This window comes from Pan paniscus, chromosome 4 (assembly GCF_029289425.2).
Source record: "Pan paniscus chromosome 4, NHGRI_mPanPan1-v2.0_pri, whole genome shotgun sequence".
Lineage (NCBI taxonomy): Eukaryota > Metazoa > Chordata > Mammalia > Primates > Hominidae > Pan > Pan paniscus.
The window spans coordinates 171,462,142-171,470,574 of record NC_073253.2 but is presented as its reverse complement, the minus strand read 5'-3'; the positions used below and the strand labels follow the sequence as shown (position 1 = coordinate 171,470,574).

General features: G+C 50.7%; 2 protein-coding genes across 5 annotated transcripts; one reads left to right on the top strand and one right to left on the bottom strand.

The window, feature by feature from the left end:
- Positions 1-1,735: 1,735 nt before the first annotated feature.
- Positions 1,736-2,678, bottom strand: HIGD2A (HIG1 hypoxia inducible domain family member 2A). Its single transcript, XM_008957991.5, has 2 exons — positions 2,525-2,678; positions 1,736-2,167 (listed from the first exon to the last, which is right to left on the bottom strand). The coding sequence occupies exons 1-2, from the start codon at positions 2,676-2,678 to the stop codon at positions 2,001-2,003; spliced, it is 321 nt and encodes a 106-aa protein (XP_008956239.1). The 3' UTR covers positions 1,736-2,000.
- Positions 2,679-2,924: 246 nt separating this feature from the next.
- On the top strand, positions 2,925-7,545 carry NOP16 (NOP16 nucleolar protein). Of its 4 annotated transcripts, none has more exons than XM_008958012.4 (5): positions 2,925-3,065; positions 3,155-3,263; positions 4,586-4,655; positions 6,168-6,274; positions 7,205-7,545. In XM_008958012.4, exons 1-5 carry the CDS (start codon positions 2,959-2,961, stop codon positions 7,508-7,510), a joined length of 699 nt encoding a protein of 232 aa, XP_008956260.1. In that variant the 5' UTR covers positions 2,925-2,958; the 3' UTR covers positions 7,511-7,545. The 4 variants fall into 4 exon arrangements, with proteins under 4 accessions (XP_008956260.1, XP_003806881.1, XP_008956269.1 ...); XM_003806833.4 differs by having other exon boundaries at positions 7,117-7,545; XM_008958015.3 differs by having other exon boundaries at positions 3,032-3,065; positions 4,552-4,655; positions 7,208-7,545.
- The last annotated feature ends 888 nt before the right edge of the window (positions 7,546-8,433 follow it).

The following is an 8,433-nucleotide window of genomic DNA, read 5'->3' as shown; positions in this document are numbered from 1 at the left end:
ATTTGGCTAATCTTTGTATTTTTAGTAGAGACGGGGCTTTGCCATGTCACCCAGGCTGGGCAAACTCCTGGGCTCAAGCAATTTATCCACTTTGGCCTCCCAAAGTGCTGGGATTACAGGGATGAACCCTAGCACCCAGCCTAAGGTCAAATTCTAAGGCACTAAAAGGACTTCAACATTTTTGGAGGGGGACACCATGACACCAACACTTACAAACAGTGGTCATCCTCTTTAAAGGTGTCACAGTCCTCACCACTCCATGTCCTTGTCTTGTATCTGGAGGCCAAGGGTCACCACAGTGCACTGCTCTACACCTATCATCTCTGCCTCAAAGCTGAGAGAACATGGTGGAGGCAAGAAACTTAGTGGCCCTAGTACAGCCCTCCACTCTGAGATCTAGACTGTTGGGGGGGTTCAAGAAGGGGTGTGTCTTCACTCCCTTTTTCCTTCTGCCAGCTTGAAGCTGGTGTTGAAAACAGCAGAATCACTCGGGAAGAGCGCAGGTCCTCAAATCCAACATTTGAGGAGCGCTGACCACAGACCAGGAATACTTGTTTGAAACTACATGAAGGAGGAACTAACAGGTCACCTCTCTTGTAGAGTGTGCTCAGGTCCTCAGCCTCCTCTTCCAGAACCCTCAAACACTATGTACACAAATCTCTGGAGAGCTTCGGGACTGTGTTCTTCCCACTGTACCAGATTGCTTCTCTGAGCCTGTTTCCTCTTCTATACTGTGTCAAGAACCAGATGGTCTAGGCTGGGCGTGGTGGCTCACGTCTGTAATCCCAGCACTTTGGGAGGCCGAGGCGGGGGGATTACCTGAGGTCAGGAGTTCAAGACCAGCCTGGCCAACATGGTAAAACCATGTTGTTTTAGTATTCTACTAAAAATACAAATACAAAAATTAGCCGGGCGTGGTGGCACACACCTGTAATCCCAGCTACTCGGGAGGCTGAGGCAGGAGAATTGCTTGAGCCCGGGAGGCGGAGGTTGCAGTGAGCCGAGATTGTGCCACTGCACTCCAGCCTGGCTGACACAGTGAGACTCGTCTCAAAAAAAGAACCAGATGGTCTAGATCAGTGGAGCCCCATAGACTCTAGGGAGGTGGGAGCAGGGTGAGGAGGTTATGCGGAGTGGAGGGCAGAACCCTCTGCCTCTGACCCGACTATGGGAGGCCTCATCTGAAGGAAGGTTGTCCTACTGAAAGTTTGAAAAACTGCTGGCTAGACCAGTATTTTTAAATGGCATTACTCTAGGCCCACTGAACTAGAATCTCAAGGAGTGACCTTGAGATTCTTTTTTTTTTTTTTTTTTGAGATGGAGTTTTGCTCTTGTTGCCCAGGCTGAAGTGCAATGGCACGATCTCAGCTCACCGCAACCTCCGCCTCCTGGGTTCAAGTGATTCTCCTGCCTCAGCCTCGCGAGTAGCTGGGATTACAGGCATGCAACACCACGCCCAGCTAATTTTGTATTTTTAGTAGAGATGGGGTTTCTCCATGTTGGTCAGGCTGGTCTTGAACTCTTGACCTCAGGTGATCCGCTCGCTTCGGCCTCCCAGAGTGCTGGGATTACAGGTGTGAGCCACTGCGCCTGGCCAAATCTCTGCTTTCAAAGTGCCCTGGGTGGCTGTTACTAGGAAAGTTCGGGAATCACTAGACTACACGATTTCTAAGCACCACTCCAAAGTCCGTTTCCTCCAAAATCAAAGACCAAAAACCATGGGGATGATACTGAATTAAATACAAGTGGATTTTTAGAGTTTATTAAGCAGGGGAGTGGAGGGGAGATGTGGCACAAATAGAAGTATGTAACATTCAAACAACAGCATCTAGGATTTTTGAAAAAACTTTCAGTTACAGTTATACAAAGGGTCACTTCCTCCCCCAGCGACACATGGGCCTCTCAAAGGAGAGGAGGGAGTAAGTCCCACGGTAGGGCCAGTGGTTGCTCCCTGGGTTTTGCAATCATTTCTGCGGAGCTTTCAAGGCCAGACCCTGGGCTTAGGGTCGAGACTTCATAGCGGTGACAGCTAGACCCAGCAAGATGGCTGCGACCGTGAAACCCTGGGCGGCGATCCGGGTGCGCATCATGAGCTGAGAGCGCTGGCTGTTGCCCCGGTGGAAGGAGTAGAGGCCGTAGGTGAGGGCGGCCGCCGTGGCCAGGCAACCTGAGGAGGGGACAAAGCAACTGGGAAACAGCAGGTCGGGCCCCGCAGGTCATTCCCCGCTTTGGGTCTCGCTTCCCCAAAGCCAAGATCTCTGGATCACAGCGGAGGGAGGGCGGCGAAGGTAGGTCGCGTCGAGGTCTTCCTAGTTACAGAGTCCTCCCAATCTTAGGCCCCAAATCCCGCCCCCTAAGCCCGCTGCTCCCGCTCCAATCAGTTTCGCCCCTCACCGCCCCGCCCCCTCGTCTCTTCTCTAGTCCGCTCTCCTTCCGCTCCCCGCTAGCGCTCTGGTCCTTCTCTACTTCCTTCCCTCCGACATCACTGTCCTCTCCTTGTGCAGTTCCTACCGCACCCACTTACCTATGGGTACCACCGGGTTCTCGCGGGTCTTGCGAACGAACTTTTCCTTGAAACTCTCTGGATTCCTGTAAACAGTGGGGCTAAGCCCCTCAATGACTGGAGGCTTCGATGGTTCAAAGGGGACCTCCGGAATCACAGGGCCGGGAGTCGCCATGTCCGGACCACAGCAGCAGGAGAAAATCGGGACTCCGAGCTCAGCCTCCCGGTGAAGGTCATGAAAGGGGCGGGGAAACGAATAGATTGAGCCTTGTACGCAGGCGCAAGTGCTCGTTGCATCCTGGGAGTCGTAGTGCTCAGCACGGTAGTGCTACAAAAGGACTACATTTCCCCAAATGCCCGCAAAGCCTTGTGCACGCCTTCCGGAAGGAGTTTGTTACACGAGGTCTGAGAGAGAGAGGCAGCGTGTTTGAGCTGCTGGTGCGGTGGTCAGCGCGATGCCCAAGGCCAAGGGCAAAACCCGGAGGCAGAAGTTTGGTTACAGTGTCAACCGAAAGCGTCTGAACCGGAATGCTCGACGGAAGGCAGCGCCGCGGATCGAATGGTGAGGGGGCTGGGGTTCCGGGTGGCCGTGGGCCTCGGCCGGGACGGTCCGCGAGATGACGGATCCGCGATGTCTCTCTTTGCCGGTAGCTCCCACATCCGACATGCCTGGGACCACGCTAAATCGGTGCGGCAGAACCTGGCCGAGATGGGGTTGGCTGTGGACCCCAACAGGGCGGTGCCCCTCCGTAAGAGAAAGGTACTGACATGGCGGGGTCTCGGTCCTTGTCTTCTTTACTCTTCCCCCGCCATACTGACCTAGGTGTCAGAACGTGGTACTGCCCATTCCTTCCCTCAGGCCCTTCCGAGTTTTCGACCTCCCCACAGTCAGAACGCTCAACTGACGGTGAGCAAGGGTCTCTTTACGACCTTCGTCACGCTCCTCCCCAGCACACATTCCCCATACACCCTCTACTCAGTCTTTTTTCTCTGAAATTAACCCATTAGCATCTCAACGGTATTTTCCTTAATTTATCTTTTTCTACCCTTAACTTTCCTAATTAGTACTCCCTAAGAGTTGGAGATCTTTACTTACACCTTTTCTTTGTTATTCAATCATCCTTGGTCTGAGGCTTCCCTAGGCTTCCCTGACTGCAGTCTCCTTCCCGGGTTCAAGCGATATCCCACCTCAGCGTTCCAAATAGCTGGGATTATAAGCGTGTGCCACCATACCCGGCTGATTTTTGTGGTTTTAGTAGAGGCAGGGTTTCGCTATGTTGGCCAGGCTGGGCCTCAAGTGATCCGCCTGGCCCCCTGGAGGCTTCAACAACTATTAAAAGAATCCAGGTTCCCAAAAGAAAAGCAAGCAATTCATCTTTCTCTGCCTATCTATAAAATGGGTATAACACTCCTTGCCTTAGGGACTATCTAACTGTGTGGCTGTAGCCTCACATTTATTCAAGAAATGGTAGTGCCATTTTCCTCTGGCATGAAAGAATAAAAAGAAACTTACCTAAGGCAATGGAACAAATTCATTCGGGAAGCCCATTCATTAGGTTAACCACTTATTGAGAACATGTCACATCCTAAGCACCCTGGGGATTTAATAGAGAACAAAACACAAAGTCCTTGTCACCAAGATTATGTTGGGGGTAAAAGGCACAGACGGATTACTTGAGGCCAGGAGTTTGAGACCCGCCTGGCCAACATGGCAAAACCCCATCTCTACTAAAAACACAAAATTTAGCTGGGCATGGTGGCGCACTATTGTAATCCCAGCTACTTGAGAGGCTGAGGCAGGAGATCACTTGAACCCGGGGGGAGGTTGCAGTCAACCAAGATTGTGCCACTGCATTTGAACCTGGGCAACAGAATGAGACTCTGTTTCAAAAAGAAAAAGAAAAAAAAAAAAAAAGAGAGAGAGAGAAAAAGCCTCCAGGGCATTAGTTCTCATTGTTACCTACTTCTACCTAACCTTGGGCAGGGATTCTTATGGGTTAGTAGTTGTGTTGGGATAAGCAGGAGTCTATAACTTTCCCTCATCAAAGATCCTTCTGGTCTCAAGGGCTCTGTTCTCTGCAGGTGAAGGCCATGGAGGTGGACATAGAGGAGAGGCCTAAAGAGCTTGTACGGAAGCCCTATGTGCTGAATGGTGGGTGTGGTCCATATATTCCTTTAGGTCACTGTCCTGCACTGTGGGAAGCTGGGAAGGGCCCTAAGATGTCCTCATTTTGCAGATGGAGAAACCAAGTTTCAGAGGGGAGAAGTGAGCTGGTTCAAAGTTCACAGAGTTAGGACTGTGTCCTGGCTGGCTCATTTTTCATTGTACTGACTAAACCCTGACCTTACTGTGTGAACTAAGGTCAGAGATGTTTAGGGAGGATGTACCCAGGTGCCTGGGAGAATAGAAGAGAAACCAGTAAATCTCAGGCATGGGTATGGCTTCTCATGAATTTAAGGATGAACTGATTTTTAGGGATTCCACCATCTCAATAAATGTTCCAATGACAAAATCGATTTTATGTATATTAAAGCTATAGAGAGTGAACGCTAAAACAGAGGAGAGTAAACCCTACAGGAAAGTGGGAATACTCTAGAATTCTTCATTCATCCTTCCCCTTACCTGTCAGGGAGTTTAAGCAGCTCCCCTAAAGATAAAGGATTTGAATGGCCAGACATTTGATACAGAATTCCTTGATTTCCTGTCTTTTATCTCAGTGGTTCTCAGAAGAATTACTGCACAGGATTGTATATACCAAGCCATATGCACTTACTGTAGTCAAAGAGGAACATTTTTAAAAATTTTAAAATGTGGTTAAAAAACACATAAAAGTTACCATCCTAACCATTTTTAAGTGCGCTGTTCAGTAAAGGATATTGACTTTGTTGTGCAACAGGTCCCTAAAACCTTTTCATTTTGCAAAACTGAAACTATACCCATTAAACAACTCCCCATCTTCCCCTACCTCCAGCCCCTGGCAACCATGTCAAAGATAATTTTGACTATACACAATATGAGGACCTAACCCCTGGATATGATTCGACTACTTCATTTCTCTGAGGTAGCTCTTTCTCTCTCTTTCTAGATGAGAAATGGAGTAGGATTTGCCTGCCTATTTTAAAAGTGAAGCCATTAGTTGGCTCCACATCCTGGCTTTTTCTCTCCCGTGGAGCACTAGTAAGGTGCTGGGGCCCCGCCTCAGGCCCCAGACCCGGCAGCTCTAGATCTCATGTATTTAGACCGTCCCATTTCATGTGTTGCAATAATACATCAAGAGCTTCTCTGAGAGGCTTATAGCTGGAAGGGAGCCCTGTCCTGTGGGCAGGTATGTGCCTTCATCTCTGTCCTGAGACCTGCCACTAAGTAGAGGTTATTAGTCTGGTACCTTCCTTGTAAATCCACCCGAGGCCCGGAGAGAAGCGACTTCCCTTTCCAAAAGTTGCCATACTGGTAGATGAGTGGGTCATAGGAGACAGAGTCTGGGATCCAAGGGGCTGAAAGAAGTTCCAACAATGGATTTGGGAATGGGGAGGCAAAGACCCCCAGGTGGTTGGTGTGGTGGGTCTTGTGGCTTGGGAGTGGGTGAAGGGGTGATTGGACAGCTCAAAGAGCACAGAAAGCAAAGCCTCATTCCCTGTCTCCCCGCTTCTCTCATCACTCCAGACCTGGAGGCAGAAGCCAGCCTTCCAGAAAAGAAAGGAAATACTCTGTCTCGGGACCTCATTGACTATGTACGCTACATGGTAGAAAACCACGGGGAGGACTATAAGGTGAGCGGCTCAGGCCCCGTGGGCTGGCTGGGAAGGCGCCCTGGACCATTCGCGGCTTGATCTGCTTGCGCAGCACCTGTTTCCTGAAACCGAGTGCAAAGGGAGGAAAAAGAGACTCTAGGAAATGGATCCCATTGACAGGGATCTAACTTGAATGAATGCTTATGGCAAGGATAGACTGACTGACCTTGGTTCCAGTCTCACTCACAGATAAATGTTTTGCTCGCATGGTGTTTCTTGGTTTGTTTTTGTTTTCAAGACAGAGTCTTGCTCTGTCACCCAGGATGGAAGTCTATTTTTGGCTTCCTTTAACAGTTGAAAGATCCAGCTACACTGGACCCCTGGGCCCAAGTAGGATTAGCTGGCTATGATGGGTCATGAGCTCCTCAGCTGGCCCCAGCTCCTCCCTGGCCCGCTGGACTCTCAGGCCTTCCTGGTCTTTTTTTTGAGACAGAATCTCGCTCTGTCACCCTGGGTGGAGTTCAGTGGTGTGATCATGGCTCACCGCAGCCTCATCCTCCCGGGCTGAAACAGTCCTCCTGCCTCGGCCTCCCAAGTAGCTGGGACCACAGGATGGTTAATTTATTGTTTTTGGAGAGACAGGGTCTCACTGTGTTGCCCAGGGTGGCCTGGAACTCCTGGGCTCAAGAGATCCTCCCACCTCGGCCTCCCAGAGTGTTGGGATTACAGGCATGAGCCACTGTGCCCGGTGCACCACAGCCTTGGAGGTCAGGATTCTGGACCTCAGGGATAGATAGCAAGTGGCTTGCCTAATTCAGGATGAGTTCAGATTTGAGCCTTTGCCTGTCTAGCCCTCCTTAAAGTAGCCTTTCTCCTCTTAGGCCATGGCCCGTGATGAGAAGAATTACTATCAAGACACCCCAAAACAGATTCGGAGTAAGATCAACGTCTATAAACGCTTTTACCCAGCAGAGTGGCAAGACTTCCTCGATTCTTTGCAGAAGAGGAAGATGGAGGTGGAGTGACTGGTTTACATCACAGCTGCCCCAGGCTGAGGCCTCCCCCGGACCAGTGAGGCTGGAGCCAGGGTGTAAGGCAAGGAGGTGCTGTGTGGCTCCAGAGGGGCTGGCCAGGTCCCATGGAATCAGAAGGTTACACACACACGTGCACACTCCCCGCTCTGGGGAAGGAACTGTTCTCAGAGGCTCCAATTTATATTCATCTGGGGGTTCACGGAAAAGCCAGAACCTGCTGTTTTCAGGGTGGGTGATGTAAATATAGTGTGTACATAATAAAACAAATATATTTTACTTCTCTGATGATTTTGCATTTTTCTGCTCTCAGGCAAACCCTGGGGCTGCCCCAGTGAAAACTACCTCTACCGGGGCTGAGAGGCCATCCCGCCTGTCAGCAAGTGCTACATTCACTTGCTCTTCTAGGCACGGCCTCTGGCCTCATCCCGATGGCTCTCTGCCCATTTCCCGCACAGCAGTTCCTCTCACCTCTACAGAAGCTTGCCGGGAACTCTGGGCTGCTTGGAAGGGGCCTGCCTTGCCCATGCTAGTCCCCCCACTAGGCTGGGGGCTGGTGGGGCCCTAGCCTGAGGCCAGCTGTGGCTTGACTGGCAGAGGGTAAGGAGCTCAACTCCTGGCCTGCCCTCTGAGTGACCTGCCTTCTCTGCTTTTCTTTGGATTGCTTATGTTGGCCTCGGTCTGAAGTGAATCCCAGGCCCCCAACCTGGCTTCTGGGACTGGTGGACTGCTGAATCCCACTCTGTTGTGTGCCAAGCAGTGGGCTACACATGGCATGGCCATCCTTTGGGGCCAGGCTTGCCTGATTTGGTGGCATGAGGTGATGTCCACAATGCAGCAGGATCACAAGCAGGGTATGGAGTGGGCCCTGGGCATTTCCTTATGTCCTGATACTTGATCCCCAACTATTAGTCACACAAAAACCTCATTCCCAGGGTTTCTCGGGATCGCCTATCAGCTGTCTCTTGTCACTCGTTCTCAAAAAGGAGCGCTTGGTTTCTTCCATAGATCATTTCATGTGAAATCTTGTATGGTGCGTGTTTTTATCCTCATCTTGCAGGTAAGGAAACAGGCTACAAGGTGTCAAGGTGGGGTTTGAAGTCTGTCCAACAACTAAGCCTAGGCTTTCTGCTTGCTGTCTTCCCCTTTAAGGACCCCTGAAGGCTG